The sequence below is a fragment of the Thermothielavioides terrestris genome, chromosome 2, assembly GCF_000226115.1.
Source record: "Thermothielavioides terrestris NRRL 8126 chromosome 2, complete sequence".
NCBI classification, from domain to species: domain Eukaryota; kingdom Fungi; phylum Ascomycota; class Sordariomycetes; order Sordariales; family Chaetomiaceae; genus Thermothielavioides; species Thermothielavioides terrestris.
In genome coordinates, this window is record NC_016458.1 from 8,757,995 (window position 1) to 8,784,014 (window position 26,020).

A 26,020-nucleotide genomic window follows, 5' to 3' on the forward strand; every position below is an offset into this window, starting at 1 on the left:
TGATGGAATGCCACTTCAGGAATCACCAGGACTCTGACTCCTACCAGTACACTCGAAAGCGAAACCAACTCCACGAGTGTTGACTGGTTTGGCGAACGGGAAAACTGGCCCGCCGAAAAAGTACACATTCTTGGGCCTTTCTTCACCTGATATCCCCTCCCCGCAGTTGCAGTGTTTTGAAATCCAAACCCTGTGCTGCAACTTTTGCAGGGTTCTGTACTGCTTAGTACTGTGTACTGTTCATTCAGTCTTTCGCACCGCTCGCAGGATTCCCCGCCCTCCAGCCGTTCTTGCCTCTTTGACGACACAGCCCCACTTTCCTGACCAGCAACTGGATGAAAGTCGCGACTCGACCTCCTCAGCTGAGCAACAACACAATCATCACCAACAAAGATCGCCGACGGTTGCGCTTGTCGACATTGCATCACCCGATCTACCAAAAACGATGCCGCCGACTATTCCGCAGCGTGGCGGCCCCAGTGGCCTCAAACGCCCGGGTCTCGCGGGCAAAACTGTGTTCAATGCGGGCGCCAAGCGCCACCGGTAAGCTGTCTCAGCGAAACATCATCGGTGGCGGCATGGTTCGCTGATATGCAACCGTGCCACAGAAAGATCATCAAAGACTGTATTCGCGGTATCACGAAGCCGGCGATCCGGTAAGGCCGACCACCTTTGTTGTCTTTTCTCTTTTCTCTTCTTGAATCCCATTGCGTGGCCTTTGTATCCCCGGGTTACCAGTCCCAAGGATCTGTTGTATTCTGGCTCTCGACAACGTCTCCTCTGCGTTGTATGATCTCTGCCTTTTCTTGGGTACTCCTGGAATCTACTTCCGCACTTGTTTGTTCTGACCTACTTCGCATTCGATCCTCTACGTCTCTCTTTTGACCCACCCAGCGGTTAGCTAACCATCTCAGACGTCTTGCTCGGCGCGGAGGTGTCAAACGAATCTCTGCCAGCATCTATGACGAAGCAAGACACGCCTTGAAGGCGTATTTGTCGACGGTAAGTCCCGCCCAAACCACCTTGGTACTGCTCTCCGATTCCCTTCTCACCATGCGACAGGCACTCCGAACCGCAATCACTTATACAGAGCACCGTAACGCGAAGACGGTTACGGTTCATGATGTATGTCCGCTAAATATTGAACCTTCCTCGGCAATACACTGACCAGGCTAGGTCATCTTTGCCCTCAGCCGAATCGGTAAACCGATATACGGTTTTGACCCCGAGACATATGTCCCCCCCAAGAAAAGGCTGGGGCCTGCGGCACAGGGTGCGGACGACTGAAGTCTTTTAGGGGCTTTTCCTGTTAGCTTCTCGAGTCTTCACCAGCTGGCTATAAGTTTCCAGCCGCGATTTTTTTTTTTTTTTTTTTTTTTTTTTTTTTCTGTTTCTCCTGGTATTTCGGGATCTGGTCCTGGCATTTCGGGATCTGGTATGGACGGAATGATACCAAGGGTTTTCCAAGGTTTTGTTGACATGGAATGGCGCGGACTCGGGTTGTTTATGTATCCTACAAGTTGAGGGCAACTGTATCCGGGGCAGGATCTGGACCGGACGGAGAGTTGAAGGTCTAATGGGCTTCCAAAACCTAAGCCGGTTGAGAAGTCTGGTGATCAAATTCCATTGCGAATCTCCCTACTTCGGTCCAAGACCAACGGTATCATAACCCACAGTGCTTGTTAAAAGATCGGTTCAAGAGGCGTCTTCGCGCCGACGATCACAGTGCGGCTCGGAAACACAAGTGATTCAACTCCAAAGCACCAGCGAGCCCGAGGTATCATTAAGCAAAGGTCTATGTGGTATGGAATATCCTTGGAGAAAACAGGTCATCGACAAACGCCCTGTTCCTTGCCTTTCCAACGCCGTTCCATATCCAGGGACAACCGTAACCCCCATCCCACTCATGGCTGGCTTGGCCAATCGTCAAAGGTTCGAGATTCCGAGGTCTATCCAAGTTCCCTCGCCAGGCCCAGGCCCACCTCTCCACCCTTCACCGTTTCCTCCCGTCCCACTCAGCCAGCACCGACTCTAGCGCCCTCGCCGCTCGCATCTCCTTCCTCCTGAAAGGCTTGTTGAACCGCTCCGGCAGCACCCTGACGCTGTTGGCGTGCTCCTGCGCGAACCCGACCTCGGCGTCCTTGCCGCACCGCTCGCGCGTCACGCGCACGGCTTCCCGGAGCATGTCGCCGCCCACGCCCTTCCCGCGGTACCGCAACTTCGTCGTCCACGCGCGGATCACGCCCTTGCCGCCCTTGAGGCTGTTCTGCCGGCTGTGCGCCTTGCGCCGGCCGCCGCCGCTGCCGCCGCCCTCCGAGGAGGACGGCCGTTCCAGGCGGAGCACGAGCGCCCCGATTATGTCCTTGCCGAAGCGCGTGCCTATCACCAGGTCCTCCTGCCCGCCGGCAGATGCGGGCGCAGAGCCCGGTGGCGTGAGGAAATCCCACGTGATACGCTCCGCCGCCTGCAGGTAGCCCGACGTGAGGAAGCGGATTCCGATGAGGTACGTCATGGTGACCCCGCTTGCGAGCATCATTGTTGTGCCGAGTTCGTTGGACATGTTTTGCGTCCGGGCAAAGTGGTAGACGACCGCGAGGACGGCAAGCAGGCCGGCGAGGGGTAGAGGGTGGAAGATGAGGTAAAAGGAGGCTTGTTGGCGCTGCTGGGCGATGCTGTCGGCAATGAGCTTAAGCGCAGCGGCCTTGTCGGCGCGGTCGGTCAGTATTTCGAGGGAGAGTGGCGGAAGGTCGCCATCAAGAGCACCCTGGGCAGGGCGGGCCGCGTGCGGAGATGGCGACACAGGCGGGAGTGTTTGCGATGAATGTGGCTCAAGAGCCGGCGTAGAGACAGTGGAGGACATGGCTGAGTGTGGCAGCACGAGATTCGCGCGCAAGAATGTTAAAAAAGCTGCCCGAAGATGTGGTCAACACAAGTTTTGAGCTTGTTGTTCCGATGTAACGGTGGGATGGGACAGGTTTTAGGGAGCTCTTGACGCGCTCTTCTTCTTGCCCAGGTGCATGCTCTTGAACAAACAAAACAGTTGATGTTGTAGAAGCCAAGGCCTGGTTCAGTCGGTTCGAATTGTGTGGAGGTATGTTTTGGTGTAGGTTCACAAGTGCATTCACTCAGGCCGCGAAAAGGGGGCCGACCGATGCAGGAAGCAATGGTTTACTTACCGGTGCTAGTTTTCAGGCCGGGTACCGCATTGATTCTGCTAACAATGTTGTTCCGTTTCCAGGCGCTCAAATTGAGCTCGGTAACGGCACCCACGTGCGGCGAGTTCTCCATGTCACAGGTCGGGGCGTGGGGATCTCGGTCGAAAAGTTGGGCGCATCCAAAAAAGATAGACCAACAAAATTGGCAGTCAGCCACGACTGACAAGGGTCCAGTACCGCGGCCGTGGATCTGGCCTTCAACCATCCCAGTGAACAATACGCAATATCATTGCTGGGTGAAGTGTGAGCCGCAGCTGTGTTGAGAGTAATTAAGGGGCAAACTGATTCTCGTGGGGTTGGGCATTTTTACCTACATCTGAGCAACGGCCTCCTAGAATCGTTCAGGAGATAAGCACATTGGCCTGGAAGATGACGACAGGCCGTCCGTGACCCTGCACTTCTTGACCATCCGTCCGCCACCTCCAATAGATAGGAGCCGTTGCAGATCCTAGTTATTTATCTCTGGCCACGCCTCTTCCCCTCGCCCCGATTTGAGAGGGCAAGCCATCTTGAACTGCGGGGTTCCGCGTCAATGGGCGGTTTGCGCTTGCGAATCCAAGGATGGCTTGATAAGGTCGGTATGGATTGAATGGTTGGAGACCAATTGGATCGCCTTCATGGACTGGTTTAGCTTCTTCGCACCACCTCAGCTGCCCCCACCAAGGTCGCAGGCCCCTCACCCTGAAACGGCCCAGAACCAGTCGCAGGGGAATGACGAACCCCCTGGCGGGTCCCAGATCCCTTGATCAGCAGCACAGCGCCGCGCGCTGGCGGGAAGGAGAGGGCTGAAAGGAAGAGGGACGAAAGTCGAAAGACAGGCGAAGGACAGGCAATAAACTGTGACATTGAAACGAAGGCCGATGCGAGACGGGAACGAAAGTCGCCAGCCTTTCCCAATGTGGACTAACTTCATACAGCAGTTAACGTTAGACACCGTGCAGTCGACTAGTGTAGTGTAGCACGTTCAGACAGCGGGGTAGCATCCAGGACGAAACAAACCTGTGGCAAGCGTTGGCTTGACTGGCTGACACTAAAACGCGATATACGTAGGCTCACGCAATGCAAAACAACTGCGTTTCACAGCAAGCATTCTGGATAGGTACCTTTCCGAGCTTGTGGATGTCCCCGTTCGATGGCGTGTAACTCAGGTACTGTGAACGCATCGGCAACGCACGGAGGTCGAGTGGAGAAGAGTTCGCGTGGGATGGCCCTCACCCACGAACCTAACAGCAAGCTCTGCTCAGGCAAAACAGGAGGGTGAGGTCCAAGGTACCTCAGTCACTCCTCTGAGGTAGCTGACTTGGCGGCGCCCGATGTACTCAACGACCTGCTGCTTGACTTCCACGGACTTTGGTAAGCGTAGCCTGAAGACGTGGCGTGACACGGTGAGGAACAAAAGCTAACGGCAGCACGTTCGGGCTGTCTTGGAATCCTAACGACGGAGAAAACGGAGATGCCACAGCGACATGCTTACTTAAGCGGCATTCGCCCCGAAAGGTTCCGCTAACCACACCCAACCCGAAGGATTCCGACACCCAACGGCCACGATCCAGCTGATTCATCTGGCACAGCCTGCCATCCACGACACTTCCCGGACCTGATTTTCTTCGCCAGTTGGCCAGGCCTTAGGAAACCGAAATTCTTCACTGTCAGATGATGGCAGATCCCGGACAAACTCGGCCTGAGGCTCCTCCTCGTCTTCCTGCCTTTTCCTATTGCTTGCAACAATCTCCTGCGATGTAGCCGTCTGGAGTATAAATAATGGCTTGTAGCCGCTCTGCAGCTCGCAGGACCTTGCCAGTGCCGTGTTCGTATATTCCAGGCAAATCATAATCCATCAAAACATCAGTTCTCCGTTCTTTGGTGCCTTTCCAATGATTGCACTCGAAGCGAGCAAGAAGGTCTGCTCCGTCTCGCCAAAACAAGCCGCACAGCTCGGCCGGGCTTTGACGCCCTTCTTCTGCCAAGGCCATACCCTTGGTCTGGCCTACCCTGCAACACTCCGGATTGCTGCAGCGGCTCACCAGTCTTCGTTCTCCCGACCGCCAGCCGCACGAGCTTTCTCCACGACAAGCGTCAGGGAACTGCGTGATGTCTTCCCAGCCAAGGACACGCCGTTTATCCGCAAGACCCCGCCAGCATGGCCGCATCCTGGCTACAGCGAGGAGGAGATGCTGGCGGTCACTCCCGCGCATCGCGAGCCCAAGACCATAGGCGACTGGGTGGCATGGAAGCTAGTTCGGCTCGCTCGGTGAGTGGGCGCACCCCGAACTCTGCATCATGGGATCTTGGATCGCAGAGCACGGCTAACGGCAGTCTCAGATGGGCGACCGACCTTGCCACTGGCATTGGACGGGAGCAGCAAGTCGACATGAAGAACCCAACTACTGCGGTGGCTGCTGAGAAACCCCTGACCGAGGCGCAATGGGTACGAGCTCCCCTGGGAAGCTGGGCTGTCAAACCGCCCCTTCGAATCCGTCTTTGAGTGGCGCTAACTAACGTGTTTTCGGCAGCTCGTGAGAATCATTTTCTTGGAGTCGATTGCAGGCGTCCCGGGAATGGTGGGCGGAATGCTCCGCCACCTGCACTCCCTCAGGCGGCTCAAGAGGGACAACGGCTGGATCGAGACGCTCCTTGAGGAGTCGTACAACGAGAGGATGCATTTGCTGGTCTTCACGCGCATGGCGGAACCGGGATGGTTCATGAAGACCATGATCCTCGGGGCGCAAGGCGTGTTCTTCAACGCCATGTTCCTCAGCTACCTGATCTCTCCCAAGATCTGCCACAGGTTCGTGGGTTACTTGGAAGAGGAGGCGGTCCACACCTACACGCGCCTGCTCAAGGAGATCGAGAACGGCGACTTGCCGAAGTGGTCCAATCCAAAGTTCGAGGTCCCCGAGATCGCGGCCACCTATTGGAGGATGCCCGAAGGAAAGCGCACCATGCGTGACCTTATCCTCTATGTCAGGGCCGACGAAGCGGTACACCGTGGCGTCAACCACACCCTGGGCAATCTCAATCAGGTCGAGGACCCCAACCCGTTTGTGAGCGAGTATAAGGCCGGCGCAGAGCACAACAAGCCCAACGCAGCTTTGAAGCCGACCGGATACGAACGGGCGGAGGTCATTGGCTGAGACTGTCCCTTGGGAACATCAATTTTTCTGTGTTTGGGAGTTCTTTGGGCAACTGTTCATGATCTGGTGGTAACGGCGTTCTTGGGTTGCTGGGACAGGGAGATTTCCTGACGAGGCTGGGCCGTGAAAACGAGATACCCTCTCCTCTCCCCGTGCAGGTAGACTTAGACATAGACGTTCAGTTGGGCAGCCAACCCTGCCCCTTCAGCGGCTCAGCATAGAATAGACAGTTTCTTGACGCGCCGAGCACCCCTCTACTTCCGCGCAGAGAGAATGCAGACCGAGAAGCACATGGTCAAGTATGAAGGCTTCTATTCGTACTTTTTTTTTTCTCCTTCTTTTCTCTCTTTCTGTAAAAAGCAATGTGTCACTGCTTTGCGACAGAGCCACGCAAGTACTTGGGATGCAAAGAGCGCCTCCAGCACAACTCCATTATATCCCGCACAAAGGGTGACTGAGCCTAAGGTGTCTCTGGTCCCTCTGCTTCATCTTGTCCCATCAAGCTGCAGACATGATGGCCGATCCCCTGCTGATGAAGCGGTTGCTGTCCAAGAGGTTGCTTCCGCCATTACTATTCCAAACTTGGAAGGATGTGCGGCCACGTTTTTGTTCTCACGAGTTACAGGTCTTATGGCCGTCTGGGAGATTGGGTAGGTGTCGAAGGTCTCGTACCTTATGGAAAGGTAGGTGGCTACCTCGGTAGCATACTCAGGTGAACCGGAGCCTGCGTACACCCAAGAACCTCCAAGGTTGCTATTGGACACCAGCGGCCATCGCCAACCTCCTCGTCAAATTGACTCCGTCAAGTTGGGCTCGGAGCTGGTCCGAGGACGGATCAACAACACCTGGCGGTCAAGGGCATCGCCTCGCTGCGCAGAGACACGAAGGTCGGCCACTCCCTGAACTGTGCGGGACACAGTACGTCGGTACCTACCTATGTAAGGTCGTTATTCCGTACAAACTTGCGATGCCGGTCCAGCCTCACTGCAACCCCAGTGCAATACGACAGATGACTGTCTTTGGTGTTGAACTGATCCCTGCATCAAGGAGGCGCTTGGCTTCCCCGGTTGCAGCAGTCCGGCCCACCTTTGCAGGTCGACTTTGCCTGGACAGCACAAGCCGGGCGCTTGTCAAAAATTACCTAGGAAGGCAGTTAGACGGCTGGAATGCTGGCAATGCAGCACATAATGTGTGCACGGACTACTGTGGTAGACTAGGTGCACAGTTGGCCGCGCGCAGCCCGGTACCTTACCTGAGGTTTAGCAGGAGAAAGCCAAGCTGGTAGACAAGGGCGAACCTTTCCTTCTCTAGTACCTGCTGTAAGCTTGGAAGCACAAAGACTCCTCGCAAACCGACTTGGAGGTGTGATGAGAGAACGTAGGCGGTAACTTACCGGAATACTGTACATTATGCCTTTAAGGTTTAACTTACCGCCTGTGGAGGCAGCGGGGATCGAACGTGATTCGCTACCCAGCCGCTTTCCACGTGCTTGGACCACTGAAAGAACCACTCACTCAAACGAGCAGGACCCCTCTGCTCCTGCCCATTGCTGCCCGCCCCGCTCTCCCGCCCATCCCTTGCCCAAGCCGTTCCCCATCCAGCCCTTTGCGGGAGGGCAAGACAAGGGCGGTTCCCAAATCATTGCAAGATCTCACCTACACCACCACTTCACCGTTTACTCGCGGAAGGGCTCGGGCAAAAGCTATAACATTTCCTCGTCAGCCTTTTTTTTTTTTCGCATTTTAGTGGGGAAGAGCTGCCGGCAAAGCACATCGCAGCACACGACACGCAGCCGGCCCGGATCCGAGGCGAGTCGCGAGCACAGCCTCGCAGCACTGCCCCAAAGGTGCGAGTCTGCCTCGTCTCGCTGCTAAAGACGGCAACACCACGTATCCCCTCGCCTGCCCGATCAAGCGAACCGGCTCCGGGCGATCCATGGACCAACAGCATGCGCAGGTGCGCGGGCGCTCGCCGTCGGCCACGTCTTCCGGCGGAGGTATAAGGAATGCGCACTCGCCTTCACCCGCTCGCTTCCCTAATCCGAATGGAGCTGGGAGCTCATCCGTCGGTCTCGGTGTCGGCCTTGTCGACCCTTCCGTCCAGCAGTTCCCCGTGACGCAGCCCGACTTTGCGCCTTACGAGGCGAACGCCGTCGGCTTCCTTAGCAACCAGCAATCTGCGCCACAGCCGTTCTCCCAGCCCGGCGCTGCAGACCCCTCCACCGTCCCTGCCTTCGAGTTGACCCAAGATTTTGCCGACGGTGTCGAGGCGCACCCCTCCCCCTTCGGCGCCCAAACCCCGGCCAGTTTCCCGCCACAGTCGCAACAACAGCAACAAGCAGGTCTGCCTGCCCCGTCCTTCGGCGACGCCGACTTCACCATCTTCCCGCCCTCGTCAGGCGAACCGCAGTTCAACACCCCGTTGTTTGCTGGCGAGAGCCAGCCGCAACTCTCCGCCGTCGAATCAACCATGATGGCGCAAGCAAACCACAACCCGACCCCTCCTCACCTTCTCAACCCGGACGCGCATCAACCCGGCTCCGCGAACCACTCCCCACGCTTTAATCAGCACCAGTTCTCCCCCCCACCGGGACGGCACTCGAGGAATGTATCCCTCGGTCCGGAGGCGGCCCTCTTGCCGGGCCAGATAGACTGGACCCACGCCGGACCTCAGTTTCAAGGACACAGACGCACCGCCTCGGAGTACTCAGACGTCTCCTCGGCTGCTCCTTCGCCCAACCTTGTCAGCTCAGACAACTTCGACCACCTCGATCCGAGCCACTCTCCCATGCAGCGGCCGCATGACGCCGCGCTCTTCCAAGAGCTGCACGGAATCGGGAGCTTCAGCATCTCGGATACCGCCGCGCGTAGTCCCAGCCATGGAGCGCGGAGTCCATCCCACAGCCCGGCCATCTCGCCCCGTCTCCTACCGCAGCAGCCGCCCGAAATGGGCCAGCAGGGCAACTTCTTGCTCGCGACCCAGAATAATAACTTCGGCACGTCGTCATACCTACAGGGCCCCCAGGAGGCGTTCCCCCAGCTTCCCCAGGAAACCCCCGACCAGCCTCAGGGAACAGCGATGCCGGCCCCGCCCTCCATCAACATTGACTTTGCGCCGACTTCCACCAAGAGTGGCTTCGAGCAACCAAAGAGTCTCGATGTGGATTCGTTGAGCCCACCAGAACGAGGTATGCAAGCTACTCATGTCGGTTGATTGAAGGCTTCACGCGTGAGAGACTGACGCCGTCGCCGCCAGGCCGCCCTAGGATATCACGACCCCGTGCTGTGACCGATCCTTACAACAGCAGCGGCGTGCTCCTCAACGTCCACCGCAGCGCTTCTGCCTCCGGGGGACTCTCGCCAGACTCTGCCGCCAGCGCTCGGTCAGATTCGTCCCGCTCTCTCTCACCTCTTGACCGCGCAAGCAGCACTGCCTCGGCGGCCAGGAGACGCCAGTCCACGTCAGCGGTTCCCAACAACGTTATGGCCCTTCGCCTCGCTGATCCCGATTACAACGGGGGCGGCGCTGCGGGCGAGGGCGGAAGTGGTGGCGCGAAGCGCGTGCAAAAACACCCGGCGACCTTTCAGTGTACCTTGTGTCCGAAGCGCTTCACGCGAGCATACAACTTGCGATCGCATCTCCGGACCCATACCGACGAGAGACCGTTTGTCTGCACCGTGTGCGGCAAGGCGTTTGCTCGCCAACATGACCGCAAACGGCACGAGAGCCTCCATTCGGGCGAAAAGAAGTTCGTTTGCAAGGGAGACTTGAAGAACGGCGGACAGTGGGGCTGCGGCCGGCGGTTCGCCCGCGCGGATGCGCTTGGCCGTCACTTCCGGTCCGAGGCGGGCCGCATCTGCATCAAACCGCTGCTCGACGAGGAAATAGCAGACCGGATGAGGCAGTGGGATGAGGACCGGAGGCAGCAGGCCCAGCAAGCCATGGCTCAAGGCATGGTCATGCAGCCTCCGGGCATGATGATGGCACCGGGCGTGGACCCGAACACCGGGTATCCGGTGGATGCCAGCGGCAATTATACGCTGCCGCAGGCGCTGCTGGCGCAGTATCCTGCCCTTGCGCAGATGAATTGGTCGGCGGCTGACATGGGCGGAAGCGGCATCGAAGACGACCTAAGCGGCAGGAGTAGTTTCGACGCTAGTGACTACGACGACGCCGACGAAGGCGGCTATGTCAGCGGGCCCGGCACCGGATTTGGGCCGGGCGGGATGCAGGAAAATTTCGGCGAGATGGGCTACGCCAGCGACTATGGCGGGCGCTGATTCCCTTCTTTCACCTGCCCTCTCCTCCGGCTTTTTTGTTCCCCTCCGTTCCTGGGCTCGGAACTTGTGGCAACCGGGTTCTCCAAGTTATTTCCTCGTTATGAGCGGATTTTTTACCCGTTTTCTAAACGGACGGTATCCTAAGCGTCATATTTTCTTCCCCTTCGTCTATACCTACTTCTTCTTTGGGCTCTGCTTGTGTCCTGTCAGCGGCTGTTATGGTTGCTTCTTGGGACGGTCGGGTACTGATGACATTCATGATCGGTCGGGATCCGTGTTTTCCTTCGACGTTAGATGGGAGGTCACTTCGGAGGCGGCACACAGGCGGCCCGGTATTGCTGTTTGGATGATCTTTTATGTAGACTGGGTAACCACTGCTTTATATAGACGCGCGGCCCTGCTTGCTCTTCCCATCTTACATTGCGGGCTGAGCCTTTCACTGATGATGATGATTACCATAGCAGTGTAGCAGTGCTGCCATTAGTAATTCACTGGTGCCCCACGGGTTTCTCTGCCGAATGTGTCCCAGTTAGTGTACATTGCGCTAGCCAACCTCGGAAGAACGTTATCTTCGAGATGCCGTGCTGAGCCGGGACCTGCACTCGATGACGATTTCTAACCACCAGAGAGACCTACATAAATACGATACGGTAGATGCCTAGATCTTCATCACACTTCGAACTCGCGTAGCATTCGCCGTTGTACACGAGCTGCAGTCTCAATCAACCTTGGTAACCCTCTCCTCAAGTCGCCCCAATCCACGAAACCCCGCCCCCTCATCATGGCTCCCCCCTCCGAGATCCGAGCTGTCGTCATCGCCAAGCCCGGTGCGGCCGAGATCAAGACCGTGCCGCTGCCGCGTCTCCCTGATGACTACATCCTCGTGCGCACCACGGCCGTGGCAATCAACCCGACCGACTGGAAGCACATCGACGGCGGGGCAATCATCGGGGGCGTTGTGGGGTGCGACTACGTCGGTGTCGTCGAGCAGGTCGGCCCGAAGGTGACCAAGCAGTTCGCCAAGGGCGACCGCATCGCCGGCTTCGTGCACGGGTCCAACAAGGTCCGGCCTGAGGGCGGCGCGTTCGCCGAGTACATTATCGCCAAAGGCGACGTGCAGATCAAGGTGCCCGAGAATCTGAGTGACGTGGAGGCGGCAACGCTCGGCGTCGGCGTCGCCACCGTAGTATGTACTCTATTTTTTGAGACCCCTCTACATACAGTTGTAAAAGCGGGTTTGGACTGACCGCATTCCCCCCCTCCCCCTTCCCACGTGAAGGGCCAAGGTCTTTACCAAGCCCTGAAGCTGCCTCTGCCCGGTAGCAGCGCCGCTACCTCGGCGGGCAGCGAGCCGCGCGAGATCTTGATCTACGGCGGCAGCACCGCCACGGGCCTGCTGGGCATCCAGTTCGCCAAGCTGTCGGGCTACCGCGTCGCCACGACGGCCTCGCCGTCCAACTTCGACTACCTCAAGTCCCTGGGCGCCGACGGGGTCTTCGACTACCGCTCGCCAACCGTCGTGGACGACATCCGGGCGTGGAGCAAGGACCCGGACGCGCTGACGCTGGCGTGGGACTGTATCGGCACCGCCGACTCGGCCCGCATCAGCGTTTCGGCGCTGAGCAAGACGCGCGAGGGCCACTACCGGGCGCTGCTCGTCGTGCCGGACGCCGTCGTCGCGCAGGCGAATCCGAAGGTGGACAACGGGGTCACGCTGGCGTACACCGCGCTTGGCGAGGCCTTTGATATGTGGCGCGTGTTCCCGGCTGTGCCGGAGGATCTGGAGTTCGCCAAGGCGTTCTGGGAGCTCGCGAGGGAGCTCTTGGCGAGCGGGAAGGTCAAGCCTGCGCGGGCGGATGTGAATCGCGGCGGGAAGGGGTTTGAGGGGATCCTGGTTGGGTTGAAGGAGCTGAAAGAGGGAAAGGTGAGCGGCACGAAGCTGGTGTACACGCTCTGAGCGGTCGGTTGTTGAGTTGACGGGTTCGGTGTGTGGCGGGAAACGCTTATGATGAGACAATTTGCCGCAAAGATGCTCTCCCAGGTAGCATGATGCACTCAGTTTCTTAGGATCCGGTGTTGGACCATTGATATGTCCGTGATTGATGGGTATCTCGGAAGAAGGAGTAAAAAAGAAAAAAAAAAAGTTCATGTACAAGACAGGCGCAAAGTCCCAGAGCCACCGTGTTTGGATCAACGGTGGTTATCGTTCTGTGTGCGTGAGAGGCGAGATGCTGCCACACGCGAGGTGCCCGATTGCAGCAGGTCTGCGATGACCTGCCGGAGAAGTGCCTGGTGACCGGCGGAGAAACGCATCTTGACGAACGGCTTCACCAAGGCGCCGCATTCAATGGTCGAGATATCGACCAGCTCGTAGTGATCGCCCCCGTAGACCACGTCTTGCGACTCGGTGCCGTCCCTGACCTCCCCTTGCCGCCTCACCTCATAGCTGCTCCGCACCGTAACGCCCCCCTGAGCCTGAGCGCAGCATCGGACACCATACTCAAAGCTCTGGAACACGCAAGGGATGGCTATGTCTTTGGTAGCCCATGAACCGACGCCTGGGATGATGGGCACGCGCTCAGAGACAACGAAGGCCTGCAGTTTTTTGCCGTCTTCGAGGAAGAAGGGGTCATTGACCACTTCCTCCACTTTGACGGGGCGTCGTTCATACCGCAGCAGGTAGGGATTCGGGGTGATGAGTGCCTCGTATGTCTGCAGGGCGGCGATGACCCTGGCGGGCGGTAGGGAGTCGGGGATTGGCACCTTCGTGATCACAGTAAAGGGCTCCGGCGGAGACATGGTGACGAATCGGGCAACCACGGCGATACCAGTCGGCTCGGATTCTCGATGGACGAATGCGATAGAGAGGGCCGAGACGCCACTTTGTGTCCTCGTGGCTTTGTCTTGCCAAGACGTCCGAGCGGCGTTGATTCGACCAGCAGAACAGCCCGGGCTTTGAAGACAATGTGGCGCCGGAGATATCAATCAACAACGCAGGTCAGAGAAGCCACCGGGTCTCGACATCACCATCTCCTGGCCGCGTGTGAGTACACAGCATGTTATTTATTTCTTTTCGTTGTACGTGGGATTCGCGATGGGGGTTATGAAGTACCTAGGTAAGTGGCGAAGGCACAAACCGGCGTTTACGAAGGCGACGCGAAAGTGTTTCAGGCGAGCTCGACCCGTCTGTGTGAATGGTGATACGACACAGCAGACTGCTGCGCAATGTCGGGTGGGCGGCCGAGGAGCTGACAGACACCACAGGCTGTTGTTTTTGAAACACTTAACACTCTTGAGATGCTAAAACGAGGCAATGCTTGGCCCCCACTAACAGCTGAGTACTTTTTTAGCCCCAACACTCCACCAAGAAGACTGACACTGCGGCATCCCAGAAGAAGGATCGCATCCTGCCTTGTCGAGTTAGTATGTACCAGCAGTCAGCAGCCGAAACTACGAAATACATGGACCTACGGTAAGGTTAGAAGAGGAGCAAAGGAACCCATTGACTCGAAGAGGAATGGCGGAAAAGCAGGCTCGACAGCATTCTGGTCGAAGCTTACCTGTCAGCTTCCGGGTAACTAAACCCCCCATTCCCCCCACGTCCGGTTACAGCGCTTTTGCTGCGCAGCGAGCGATGCCTCCAGATGAAAAATCTCGCGCAGCTGAGGTCCACTCGCTCTGGAGGCCGATGTTGTTCGCCAGTCGTGTGTGTTGTGACTCTCGAGAAACGTTCTGGCGGTGAGGAAGCATGGAAGCCGGAAGGCTCTTTCCAGCCCCGTTTTTGGGCGCCGTCCGCCCCATCTGAGTGCACGTTTAGTGGGGCCAAGGGTCCTTGCGGCACGGAAGCACCTTCCATTTCACTCACGACCTCAGCGGCCCCGCTGTTCTCCATGAGCTACGACGTCAGAGCTGTTGGAAGCTGAAACTCGGGAGAGCGTGGAATGGAACGTCCAGCAAACCCAACTCCGGCAGTCTCATTGAGAAGTGTTATGTATTCCGTACTGTGTAAGGCTCCCACGGTCACGCACTTTGACAATAAGAGAGGAAACATTCGCAATGACACAACAGTTCCATCGCTTTTCTGTTCGGGGCTCAGCTGCCCCTGCCTTCCGCTGCAGGCTCCCCGCAAATTGGCGCTACGTCTTCGCGACAGGCGCATGGCTGCCCAGTGTGCAACGTCGCGGTTCCCGCTACCTTTGGTACGCGACGGCGATTCGCCGAGGCGTCTCCGCAGGAGGTAGTCGCGTGTTCTGCAGCACAAGATCGCGCTGCAGGCTTCGAAGTCAACATTCCCTGGCATTGTCTGTAGTGTACAGCACACGAAATGGCAGGGAGGTGTCGCGCAAGGCCGCGACATTCACAGGACAGCAGTTCCCCTTCCCCATATGTGGTCTAGTTTACGGGCTGTGTTCAAGCGACCGAGGCTCGTTCACTACCACTTATTCCCGGCTGTGTGCGGGAGCACGAAAGCAGCCTTGTGACATGTCGCACGTCTTCGCGTGCGGTGTCCCACAGCACCAAGCAGCATCGTGCAGTCACACACTCGACGGTGGAGCAAGGCTCTCAGCACTCGGCAATGGAACCGTTCACCCCAAACGGGACTTGGAGCGGGCTCATTCCTTGTGCCCGGCAACCAATGGCGGACCCTGGATCCAGCCATCCACAAAATCTTCGCACCGCCCGCTGGGAGAGCGGGTGACAAGGACGAGCGGTGATTGCCCCACATGACACGCCTCGAGTGGGATGGCAGCAGGGATGAGGAGAGAAGGCCGTGCAAGAAAGGCCTGGTCGGACATCGCCCATCGTCTGTCACAAGACATCTCTTCGCATCCCGAGCACTCAGAACTGCGGGTAGCGGACAGGTAACTATCGACCGAGTTTCCCATTCGGACGCATCACGCCCCGACCGTTGTACTGATCAGCGGCATCCCTGCATTGCTGCCGTGCCGCTGCCGTCCGCTTGTGCTTGCAGGGGCCAGGGTGAGGGGTTGTTCGACAGGGCAGAGTCAACGACGCTCTCTGTCGTGCATGAATATCTCATTCGGTGACCTCCGCCTCTCCGTTTGGCGATCCGAAACCCCCTATCAGCGACGGAGAAGCTTCTTATTTTTTTTCCGCTTCACCTGTTCCCACTGCTCGAGGCATCAGCCGATTCGACGAGGACACATCGGCGGTGTGGTGGCACGACACGACCCAGCCTTGGGCCACACACCAATCCCCATCCTCTCGGCGCCTGTCAACCAGATCGCAGTCCACCATTGGTCCCGGTCACGCAAGCCATCTGCTGTGGGCAACGAATCTTTTTTTGCAGCTCGGTGAGACAGCGTTGCCAGAAAAGGGGCGCAGCCTGTGAAGCGGTCGGGATGTTGTAAAATCTTTAACAGCTCAAACATCGGTCTGGAATTCACTCTGTTTGCACGGAAGAAACCCCTTCGGCAGACTGTGTGCGGTTCTTGGGGACGCTCTGCCTCGAGCCTCGCCTGCGGAGGTCTCTGGCACACACAATCGGCCTTTTCGATCCGCTTTCGCTGGTCCTTGTCCGCGAGACACCGCCGCACCACATGTCCATGACAATCGCCAGTTGGCATATCGTCAATTCTTTCGATTCGCATTATGGCGGCCGCCGAGGTTCTAAACATCGCCGAAAGCTGGCAGGGACGTCTCCCATATGGTCGTCCATCTGTCCATCCCACGAGGGGGTTTGGGTTGGATGTGCGGTCCGCACAGTTCGCGCGCAAGCGCGTCTTGGAATCGAGACTTAGCCTCATCGCACACACCTGGGTCGAGCTGTGTGCCAGCCTGAAGGTAAGGAAATTGGAGCTCCCGTGTCCAGGCCAAGTTCCCTTACGACATCTCATATGCCGGAAATGAATCATGGGCGTCCATTTCCTTGAGGGCGCCAACTCCAGTCCTCATTTTCAAGTGCCGAGAGTTATGTCCGGTGTCCAGTGCGAGCTATGGACTAGGGCAGGCGAGGAGAATAACTACCGCAACGTTCGGACGGTTCTCTGTTCTCTTTCGCTAACAGGAACCGTTGCAGGAACACCAGTCCCTATTGCACAACCCTCTTATCCTGCCAAGCATCTCCCTGAAACACGCTCACCTTCACTCATACGACGAAGACTCAGACTTGCTGTCAGGGGATCTCGACGACCCAACCGACAGCGGCGCCTGCGCACGTAGGCACTACACTGCTTCAAAAGAGCTTCCCACTGCCGACGGAATCAATGCGTCGCATACCGGTTCCGGCTCCGGCGATCGGCGCCCAAACAGAGACCTCTTTGCTGACCCCACCGCATGCTTCCGGATCGACTGGACATGCGAGGAAGGGTTCCGACAGGCGGCAAAGAAAAAGAAACAGAAAGCTGCGGCGCCGACATCCACCAACAACAATAACAACAGCAACAGCAACGACGCCGGCGATGGCTCGAAGAAGGATGGCGGGGAGGATGCAAACAATGGCGGCGGCGGTGCTGGTGACGCCCCAGGCGGGGATGCTGGCGGATCCGGTGCTGGTGACGGAGGCGACGGAGGTGACGATAAGAAGGAAGATGAGACGAAAGAAGAGGTGAAGGAAGACAAAAAGGAGGAGAAGGAGGAGGAGAAGGAAGAGAAGAAGGAACCTGCCGAGGCAGAGCCCGCGGGCGACTTGGGTTTCACGTCTGTCAGCACCGGGAAGAAGAAGAAGAAAGCCAAGGCTGGCGCTGCTGCAGACCCTCCTGCTGCGCCAGAGCAGAAGACAACGACAGACTTTGGGCTGCCTGCGGTAGAGTCTGGATCGGGGACCTTTGACGCTTTCCAGGAGATCAAGTTGGACGAAACGCCATCTCTCGACCTCAAATTTGGCTCCACAGACCCGCCGAAAAAATCATCCCCGTTTGGCGGTTGGGGGGCGAGTTGGGCGACGGGCAGCCTCAGTTGGGGATTTGGGAGCAGCAAGACCTCTACAGACGACAAGGCCAAAAGCGCAATTGAGGACAACCCTTGGAGCATCAACCGCGGCAAACCCAAAAAGACCAAGAGTCCATTTTCCTTCGGCGCTCTCGACGACGTAGACGGAGACAAAGACAACCAAGACACAAAGCCGGCCGAGGACGAGTCGAAGGAAGGCAAGAACAATGATGATGTGGACTCGGGGTTCTCTGCAGTGCCGGCGAAAAGCAAGAAGGGAGACACGGTCGCCCCTGAGGACTCAAAGGCTGAGGAGCCTTCGAACCCACGTGAGCCGGATTCTAAGTCTGCAAAGGACGCTTGGAGCTTCTGGGGTGCCAAAAAGAACAAAAAGACCGCTGACAAAGAGCCGAAAGCTGAAGAAAACCCTGCGAAAATCGTGCCTGATCCTGAGCCTTCAGCTTCCCCAGAGCCAGCGAGTAATCACGGAGCGGATGATCTCTGGGGCTGGGGTGCTGCCACCACCAAAAAGAGCAAGAAGAAAGGTAAGAAAGAAGTCGCTGACGAGCCTCCCAAGGAGCCGGAGCCAAAACCAGAACCTGAGCCTGTCGCTGAACCGGACCCGGACCCGGAGCCGGAGCCGGAAAAGAAAATCGACGAGCACGTTTGGGGCGTCAGCACTTCCAAAAAGACCAAGAAAAAGGATAAGCTGGAGGTCTCGGAGCCTTTGCCACCCAAGGAGCCGGAGCCGGAGGAGGAGCCGGAGCCACAGCCGGAAGCCGTGTCTGTTCAGAAGCCCGAGCGGAAGAACGACGATATCTGGGAAATGACGACATCGAAGAAAGAGAAGAAGAAGAAGGGCAAAAGCAAAGACCCGGAGCCGGAACCTACTCCTGAACCCGAGCCTGAGCCTGAGACAAAGCACGAGGACTTCTGGGGCGTCAGTACCTCAAAAAAGGACAAGAAGAAGAAGAAAGCCGACGCAGAGCCTGCGAAGGACCCTGAGCCTGAGCCTGAGCCCGAGCCCGAGCGTCCATCCTCGCCCGCGCCGGGACCCGACCCTGAGCCGGAAACGAAGAAGGATAATGATGTCTGGGGGTTCAGCACGAAGAAGGAGAAGAAGAAGAAGGCCAAGAAGAGCGAGCCGGAACCTGCGGCTGAGTCCGAGCCAGCGCCCGAACCAGTGACGCTGCCGGAAAAGGAGGTTGAGCCTGAGGCTGATGCCGAAGCCAAGGGGGAGGAGGACACTTGGGGCTTGCCTGTCTCAAAAAAGGACAAGAAGAAGAAAAAACTCAAAGGCAAGGATGCGGATCCCGAGCCGAAACAGGAGGACGACTTTTGGGGCTCTTTCGGCGCCACCTCCAAGAAGGACAAAGGCAACAAAAAGGCGGCTACGGCTGAGGTCCCTCAAGCAGATCCGGCTTCCGTGGGAGAGGATGACAAGGACCTCATTGAGCTCGACAAACCAGCTGATTTGGACAACAACAGCGACTTCTTCAACTCCTGGAGCACCGGGAACAACCCATCACAAGGCGGTGAAGAAACCAAGTCGCTGAAGCCAGATACCATTGAGGAGCCTGCGGCAGATGATGGTTGGGGCCTTACGTCTTCTAAGAAGAAGAAAAAGGGCAAAGACAGCGGCAAGAATGACCCGGTGGAAATCGCCGGCGAGACGGGTCTTGAGTCCCGGCAGCCAGATTCAGTCGAAGAGGTCAAGGAAGATGGACTTGAAGCGGACTGGGGCTGGGATACCAGCTCTAAGAAGAAAGGTAAGTAGTTCTTGGATGCGCTGGAGGCCGAGACCCCGGCTGCCCCGACATCATATCTCCCGCCTTCATCCTCCCTCGATGTTGTTTTGTCTGGTACTGAAGCATTCGCAGAAGCTACGACAGGGGAGGACGACAAGAAGTCTAAGAAGTCCAAGGACAAGGAGTCAAAGCTGAGCAAGAAGGAGCTTGAAAAGCTTGAGAAGGAGAAGAAAAAGGCCGAGCAAGAAGAGGAGGACCGCAAAGCTCAGGAGGCCGAGGAGCAGGCCAAGCTGGACGAAGAGGAACGACAGCGGCAAGAAGCGGAGGAGCAGCAGAAGAGAGAGGCCGAAGAACAAGCGGCCAGAGACGCAGAAGATGCCGAGGCGGCCAGAGAGGAGAAGGAACTGGAAGCACTGAAGGCCAAGAAGGCCAAAAAGAAGAAGCTGACCAAGGCTGATCAAGAGAAGTTCGACCGGCTCTCGGCAAGCATCAAGAGGCGAGCGGAAGAGAAGGCTGCACGGGAAGCCGAGGACGCTGAGCGGGAGCGGCAACGGAGGGAGGAAGAGGAGTTAGCCGCCAGAGAGGCGGAGGAGAAGGCCCTCCGTGAGGCCGAGGAAGCGGCCGAACGGGAGCGTCAGGAGGCGGAAGCTGCCGAACGGGAACGACAGGAGGCAGAAGCTGCTGAGCGGGAACGGCAGGAGGCGGAAGCTGCGGAACGGGAACGGCAGGAGGCAGAAGCTGCCGAACGGGAACGGCAGGAGGCAGAAGCTGCCGAACGGGAACGGCAGGAGGCAGAAGCTGCCGAGGCGGCGGCGGCGGCGGCGAAGGCAGAGGCAAAGGCAGAGGAAGAGGCAGCAGCATCGGCAAAAAAGTCTAAGAAGACCAAGACCAAGAGCAAGGAGAAGGAAAAGGAGAAGGAGAAGGAAGAGAAGGAGAAGGAGAAGGAGAAGGAAAAGGAGAAGAAGAAGGAAAAGGAGAAGGAGAAGAAGGAGAAGAAGGAGAAGGAGAAGGAAAAGGAAAAGGAGAAGGAGAAGGAGAAGGAGAAGAAAGGGGAAGAGGAAAAGGAGAAGGAAGCCGGGGGTGAGGATGACGAATTCAAGGATGTCAACCTCACGGCCGAGGAGATCGAGGAGTTGTTGGCTGACGACTCCAAGGACAAGGCGGAGGAGAAGCAGCCGACGTCAACTTCGAAGGAGGGACGTCCGGCTGACGATCCCTTCAGCTTCTGGGGGGCCGCCAAGAAGTCCAGCTCCCAGAAGCACAAGCTGAGCTCCTGGCTTCCAGAGCCGGACGGCCCTCCCCAGGCAGCAGCCCCGGAAATTGCGCCTGCTGAGTCATCTCCTATTCTGGAAGCTGCTACCGTCGGCGCAATTGGCGCGGTGGCCACCTCGGTGTGGCAGGACCCCTCACCGACTGCCCAAAAAGCCAAGTCCATGAAGTCCAAGAAGGCCATCGGCGGCAAGATCGCGGACCGCTTGCGCGCCTTCCAGGCGATTGACGACCAAGGCGACGACGACGACGACGCGCCAATCGAGCCGCTGGCTCCGCCCCCGCCCCCGCCACCGCCGCCCGCCCCCGTCGCGGCGCCCGTCACGCCACCGAGCGAAGAGAAAAAGAAGGGCAGCTCCAAGAAGAGTAAGAGCAAAAATAAGGAAGCGGTTGCCGACATCGACGCCTTCGCATCCATCCCGCCACCTCCGCCGCCCAACGTCGGCTTGCCCGGCAGCTTTCCCCTGAGCGAGGAGGAACATCAAAACAGCGATTCCGCCGGCCATGATGAGATAGCCGAGGCCGTCGATATGTCGCCCCCGAAGAAGAGCAGCAAGACACCGAAAAAAGCGCGGGCATCTCCCGACGTTGTCGATATCCCTCCGCCTCCCCCTCCTGTGCCGAGCCCGCCCCCGGCCGTGCCAGATCCGCCGCCGGCGATGATGACCCCGGCCGCCGTCCGTTCGTCGAAAAAAGAGAGACCCAAAATCAACCGTGAGGGTCCATCTTGGGGCACCTGGACTACGACCACTCCAACCAAAGATGCCAAGAAGCCTTCATCCAAGTCTAAACCGGAGAAAGAGGCGAGTTCCAGGAAGAAATCCTCCGCGGCGGAGAAGGAAGTGAAGCCTGAGAACACCTCGCCAAGGGGTTCCGGCTCCGAAAATGTCGAAAGATCTAAAGCAAAAGATTCGCCAGCACGATTTGCCAGCGTCTTCACAAGTACGCCGCCTCTTTCCCGTTCGGTGTCCACCCGTGAGAAGCGCATAAGCACCGGCGGAAAGTCAAGCTCGCGCAGGCACTCAGTTGACATAAACGGCGGCCTCATGAGCCCCCCTCCCGAGGAGATGGCAGCGAAGGCAGCAAAGGTTCTTGGTGTTGGTGCTGGTCTTGGTCTGTCAAGGTCCGCCAGCAGGCGAAGCAAGAAAGGTGAGGACGATGCCGCCCCTGATGGAAAGCCGCTCTCTAATCCCGCTGCAGCCGATGATGACGACGACGACATTGTAATGGTTGGTGCGGCCGACACCGCGCCCGGCCCTGGTAAAATGGAGCGTCGAAGGTCAAGGGTAAGTTCTTCCCTCTTTCGGGGCTCGGATCATTGGTGGGTGTGTGACCAGAAGCTAATTCGCACTCTTGTTCCAGCAATATCCTCGCGAAGATGATGTTGTTATGGTCGATGTTGCCGATGCGACACCCTCGCGGCCGCCCCCGAAGCGTTCCAACTCGACCACCAAGAAACCTTCAGGCTTTTCGTCTCTATTTAGCGGCGTCTTCGGCACTCCAAAGCCAGATTCCCGTTCGGAACCTCGAGAGCCGCGCTCAGAGCCGCGCCGTCGGGCCACCTATGCGACAACAGATGACGAGGCCGGGCGGCGGGTGGACGAGACAGATGCTGAGCGCGAAGCGCGGCGTGCCGCTCGTCGTGCCCGTCGCGCCGAAAAGGAAGCCGCAGAGCGTGCCGCTGCAGAGAGGGCCGCCGAGGAGGCCCGCCGTGCCAAGGACGAGGCTCGGCGTGAGCGGCGCAGGAAGCAGGAGGAGGAAGAGGAAGCACGGCGGCAGCAGGAGAAGGAGGCTCGTCGCGCTGAGAGACGGGCACAACGCGCACGCGAAGAGGCCGAACGGCTCGCTGCTGAGCGGAGAGAAGCAGAACGAGCCGAGCGACGAAGGCGGCGCGCCGAGGTCGAGGCCGCCGAGGCCGAGGCCGAGGCGCGGCGTGCTGCCAAGCACCATGAGCGTCGTCGCAGCTATCACCTCGATGACGCGGGCCGAGAAGAAGAGGAGGAGCGTCGCCGTCGCCGAGAAGCCCGGCGCGCAGCAAGGGAGGAGAAGGAACGCGAGGAGAGATCTTCGCGGAGGAGGAGCGAGATGGCCAACGGCGAGTTCTATCCCCGAACGTCTCGCGAGAACACAGCTGGTTCGTGGCCGCACTCGGGCACGTCATCTTGGGTTAAGGAGCACTCAGATGCGCCCCCGCCTCCGGAGGAGAATGGCGTGGATGCGGTGCAACCCCCACCCCCGGACGTTGACGATGTCGATGAGGAAGAGGCCCGTCGCGAAGCCCGCCGGGCTAGACGCCAGGCGAAATATGCGGAAGCCATGGGCATGACGCCGGAGGGATACGACGAGGACAGACGCCGGAGGCGGCGCCGTGAAGAGAGGGAACGCGAGAGGGAGAGGGAGCGCGAGAAGCATCGTGAGAGGGACAGGGATAGGGAGAAAGATCGGCGCCCCGCTTCCGACGGGAGTGACGGCCGGCGCGACAGCCGCCGGAATTCTGGCATGTTTATGGATACTACCCCGCGGAGCTCCTGGTGGAAGAGGCTCACGAGGGGCTGATGAGCAATGATGATGACGAAGTTGATGGTTGCATGGATGATGTTGGGCTTGGCTAATGAGCAATGATGATGACAGGGTTGATGATAGCATGGATGTTGTTTGGCTTGGCTGATGAGCAATGATGGATGACGGAGCTGATGGTAGCATAGATGATGTTGGGCTTGATGTTGGTCAGCCGCGTTAGTTGCGGATTTTTGTTGTCAGTGTTGAAAGTTCCCTCCTCTCATCTCATGCGGCTGCACATAGCGGATGGAGGAGCATCTGTCGGTTATAGTCCCCTGGTATCCCCTTGCACCGCAACGGCGTCCGGTCAGGCACAGTGTGTCGCCTGCCGCATTTTACTCTTTCTCGCTCTCTTGCTTTGGTTCCGTCGAGGTTCCCCGAGAAGGCACACCCATCTTGACCTCGAATTTCGTTGATAGGGGCAATCTCGAGGCTGTGCAACATCAATATCCGTTCGCACCTCTTGACCTCCTTGAGAGGATTGGATCTCTCGATTGTTCTATTTCCGTCTAGTCATCTGCTGGGCTGTCGACGTATGTCACACCTCTGTATGCAAGAGATGATCACGTCGTCCGAAGTAGAGAATCTCCTCGCGTCATTGTGTGTCCAGTTCCGCTTGTTTCTGCAAAGCTGGAACGGACCACTGTGCTCCCAGCTTGGGGCGATTCATCCGCCATTTCCAACTGGGGGTGAACGAGCCACGGCCGGGGCCACGATTGTCCCCTCACCTACTTTACTGGAGGGGCCAGAGTAACCCCAGCTTCGCGGATGACAGTTCCAGGGCACAGCCGCGGCCCTTCTGCGTTTCTTTGCAAGACGCTGCTGCCGAGAAGGCCTCGGCCCCTTTTTACTCCTGAGATGCTCTCCCGGGTATGGCTCCTCAACCAATGTATGGCCGAAACTGCCATATTCGTACTGACTCCGAACAACCCCTTGCTGCCGCAGTGCCCCAGCCTGGTGAGGGACCCCCGTCAGGTAGCCTCGGTAGCGCTCGCCACAGCCTCCTTCTCCCGCGCCTGAAGCCGACGGAGTCGCCTCTCCTCCCGCCATCTCGGCCCCTTGGCTATTAGCACCCACAGGGCGGGCGAAAAGACCACCAAAACAAGGGCCCAGAACGTGTAAGTCCAACCCCTCCCCAGCGCCTTGAGCATGGACTCGATGAAGGCAGTGCCGCCAGCACCGAAGAGGCAGCGCACCAAGTTATTGGCCGCCACGGCGGTGGCCGGAGCTTCGGGGTTCAGGTCGACGATCAGGGTGTTGAGGATCGAGAAGGAGCCGGTGATGCAGAGGCCGACGACAAACAGCAGGACCAGCGGCCCGGCGAGGCTGGTCTCGGCGTGCAGGACCCAGCCGTAGCAGATGACGGCCGCGATGCCGGTGGACAGGATGGGGAAGATGGGCAGGATCCGGGCCTTTTCGATGGGGAACTCCCGCAGGTCGTCACCCCGCTTGTAGTCGATGGTGAAGCCGATCTTCCGGGCTGTCCTGCGGTAGTTGGCGTCGAGGATGTAGCCCTGCGAGATGGCGGCCAGACAGCAGCCGAGGCCGTACGGCAGATAGCAGAGCCCGATCTGCAGGTCGGTGAGGTGGTAGATAGCCGCAAGCTGCGTCGACAGGGTGGCCACGATCAGGATGAAGACCAGGTAGATCAGGGTGTTGTAAAGCAGCAGCAAGGCGAGCTGTTTCTCGAAGACGACCTTGAGGGCGTTCAGGGGGTTGGGGAAGCGCAAGGCGCGCTTGGGAGGACCGTCAGTCGCGTCAGCACGCTGTATGGGTTTATGGCGTCGGCGAACGAGGTCGATCACGGTCATGTTCCATCCCCGGGGTGGAATGGAGCCGTTTCCCACCACCTTTCTGCAGGTCTCGGGGACGGTCAAGGTGTATGGTATCAGCCAGGAGGCGGCGTAGATCAGACAGAACCAAAAGATGGCCCGCCAACCCAGGTATTGGGCCAGGATGCCGCCAAGGACGGGGCTGAGGGTAGGCCCGATGTTGATGCCGGCACCAACGAAGCCCATGTATTTCCCCCTTTCGGCGCTGACGGCGACATCGGCGACAACAGCATAGCACATGGAGAGCGTCCCGCTGCTCCCAGCGCTCTGGAGCATCCGCAGCACCAGCAGCGCGGCGTAATTATTCTGGAGGGCGAGCCCGAGGTTGGCAAAGACGTAGATGGTGAAGCAGACGATGAAGGCCGGCCGCCTCCCAGCCATGTCGCCAAAGTCACCAGCAACGGTGGGAGCGAGGGCCTGGAACACCATGTACGTCGTCAACGTCAGGTTGATGAGGTTGACCGAGACGCCGAGATCTGCCGCGATGGGGTTCAAGGCCGGGAAGTAGATGTTGGCGGTCATGGGCGAGACGAAGCTCGCACATGCCGCCATGGCGATGATCCACCGCTTAGTCGGCTTGGGGAAGACGCTGTAGGCAGGACCGCTCGAGACTGGGTGGAGTGCCTCCGGTTCAGGGCCAGCCTCCCCTTCGGGCAGTCCGAGCTCCGGGGATGCTAGGTTGGAGGAGCCAGTCTCACCGGAAGACGGGACGGGAGGCTGGCCTTCCGGCTGGTCAGAACTGGCGTCTTGGCTCCCTCGAGAGAGCGGTTCTTGCGGTTCTTGCGGCTCCATGTTGCGTGGTCATGCAAGCAGCTAGAGTCCTCTTACCAGAGCGTGTTGGACAGTAGGGGATGGACATAGAGCAAGGCGCGTAAACAACATTGACGAGCACAGAAGACCCCGTCGTCAGCTCACATGATTAAACATGATTGTGGCGGCGTGGTGCCGACAGGCCAGACCGGCGAGACTACCCTATCTATACTAACTATATCAAGCGCCGGGGAGCGCAGACGGAGCTGCGAAAGATCTTTTATTCCCGAGCAAAGCGCGAGGGCCGTGGGGAACAAGCGGGACCCGCCGATGAAAACCACT

General features: G+C 58.4%; 8 protein-coding genes across 8 annotated transcripts; 5 read left to right on the forward strand and 3 right to left on the reverse strand.

Moving 5' to 3' along the window:
* Nucleotides 1–445: 445 nt before the first annotated feature.
* Nucleotides 446–1,287, forward strand: THITE_35106 (uncharacterized protein; the record flags this gene model as incomplete). Its single annotated transcript, XM_003653508.1, has 5 exons — nt 446–543; nt 609–656; nt 915–1,002; nt 1,063–1,125; nt 1,177–1,287. 5 exons carry the CDS (start codon nt 446–448, stop codon nt 1,285–1,287), a joined length of 408 nt encoding a protein of 135 aa, XP_003653556.1.
* A 450-nt stretch (nt 1,288–1,737) lies between these two features.
* Nucleotides 1,738–2,910, reverse strand: THITE_2116078 (uncharacterized protein). Its single transcript, XM_003653509.1, has one exon. It carries the CDS (start codon nt 2,858–2,860, stop codon nt 1,994–1,996), a length of 867 nt encoding a protein of 288 aa, XP_003653557.1. The 5' UTR covers nt 2,861–2,910; the 3' UTR covers nt 1,738–1,993.
* Nucleotides 2,911–4,757: 1,847 nt separating this feature from the next.
* THITE_2116081 (uncharacterized protein) lies at nt 4,758–6,709 on the forward strand. Its single transcript, XM_003653510.1, has 3 exons — nt 4,758–5,466; nt 5,538–5,643; nt 5,729–6,709. Exons 1-3 carry the CDS (start codon nt 5,090–5,092, stop codon nt 6,347–6,349), a joined length of 1,104 nt encoding a protein of 367 aa, XP_003653558.1. The 5' UTR covers nt 4,758–5,089; the 3' UTR covers nt 6,350–6,709.
* Nucleotides 6,710–8,171: 1,462 nt separating this feature from the next.
* Nucleotides 8,172–11,163, forward strand: THITE_2116088 (uncharacterized protein). Its single transcript, XM_003653511.1, has 2 exons — nt 8,172–9,536; nt 9,605–11,163. Exons 1-2 carry the CDS (start codon nt 8,285–8,287, stop codon nt 10,627–10,629), a joined length of 2,277 nt encoding a protein of 758 aa, XP_003653559.1. The 5' UTR covers nt 8,172–8,284; the 3' UTR covers nt 10,630–11,163.
* Nucleotide 11,164: 1 nt separating this feature from the next.
* Nucleotides 11,165–13,051, forward strand: THITE_2116089 (uncharacterized protein). The gene is made up of 2 exons (XM_003653512.1): nt 11,165–11,815; nt 11,909–13,051. Exons 1-2 carry the CDS (start codon nt 11,411–11,413, stop codon nt 12,584–12,586), a joined length of 1,083 nt encoding a protein of 360 aa, XP_003653560.1. The 5' UTR covers nt 11,165–11,410; the 3' UTR covers nt 12,587–13,051.
* A 13-nt stretch (nt 13,052–13,064) lies between these two features.
* On the reverse strand, nt 13,065–13,428 carry THITE_2129159 (uncharacterized protein; the record flags this gene model as incomplete). The annotated part of the gene is made up of 2 exons (XM_003653513.1): nt 13,065–13,098; nt 13,130–13,428. The coding sequence occupies 2 exons, from the start codon at nt 13,426–13,428 to the stop codon at nt 13,065–13,067; spliced, it is 333 nt and encodes a 110-aa protein (XP_003653561.1).
* A 1,925-nt stretch (nt 13,429–15,353) lies between these two features.
* THITE_132446 (uncharacterized protein) lies at nt 15,354–23,411 on the forward strand (the record flags this gene model as incomplete). The annotated part of the gene is made up of 4 exons (XM_003653514.1): nt 15,354–15,491; nt 16,835–19,289; nt 19,401–21,862; nt 21,900–23,411. The coding sequence occupies 4 exons, from the start codon at nt 15,354–15,356 to the stop codon at nt 23,091–23,093; spliced, it is 6,249 nt and encodes a 2,082-aa protein (XP_003653562.1). The 3' UTR covers nt 23,094–23,411.
* A 379-nt stretch (nt 23,412–23,790) lies between these two features.
* Nucleotides 23,791–25,935, reverse strand: THITE_2116093 (uncharacterized protein). The gene has a single exon (XM_003653515.1). The coding sequence runs from the start codon at nt 25,718–25,720 to the stop codon at nt 24,068–24,070; it is 1,653 nt and encodes a 550-aa protein (XP_003653563.1). The 5' UTR covers nt 25,721–25,935; the 3' UTR covers nt 23,791–24,067.
* Between the last annotated feature and the right edge of the window lie 85 nt (nt 25,936–26,020).

Excerpts from the sequence above, each read along its gene's own strand:
- THITE_2116093 (XM_003653515.1), bottom strand. The coding sequence starts at position 25,720 with ATGGAGCCGCAAGAACCGCAAGAACCGCTCTCTCGAGGGAGCCAAGAC.
- THITE_2116089 (XM_003653512.1), top strand. The coding sequence starts at position 11,411 with ATGGCTCCCCCCTCCGAGATCCGAGCTGTCGTCATCGCCAAGCCCGGT. Across the intron at positions 11,816-11,908 it reads GCGTCGGCGTCGCCACCGTA|GGCCAAGGTCTTTACCAAGC; the intron begins GTATGTACTCTA and ends TCCCACGTGAAG.
- THITE_2116088 (XM_003653511.1), top strand. The coding sequence starts at position 8,285 with ATGGACCAACAGCATGCGCAGGTGCGCGGGCGCTCGCCGTCGGCCACG. Across the intron at positions 9,537-9,604 it reads GTTGAGCCCACCAGAACGAG|GCCGCCCTAGGATATCACGA; the intron begins GTATGCAAGCTA and ends CGTCGCCGCCAG.
- THITE_2116078 (XM_003653509.1), bottom strand. The coding sequence starts at position 2,860 with ATGTCCTCCACTGTCTCTACGCCGGCTCTTGAGCCACATTCATCGCAA.
- THITE_2116081 (XM_003653510.1), top strand. The coding sequence starts at position 5,090 with ATGATTGCACTCGAAGCGAGCAAGAAGGTCTGCTCCGTCTCGCCAAAA. Across the intron at positions 5,467-5,537 it reads AAGCTAGTTCGGCTCGCTCG|ATGGGCGACCGACCTTGCCA; the intron begins GTGAGTGGGCGC and ends CGGCAGTCTCAG. Across the intron at positions 5,644-5,728 it reads CCCTGACCGAGGCGCAATGG|CTCGTGAGAATCATTTTCTT; the intron begins GTACGAGCTCCC and ends TGTTTTCGGCAG.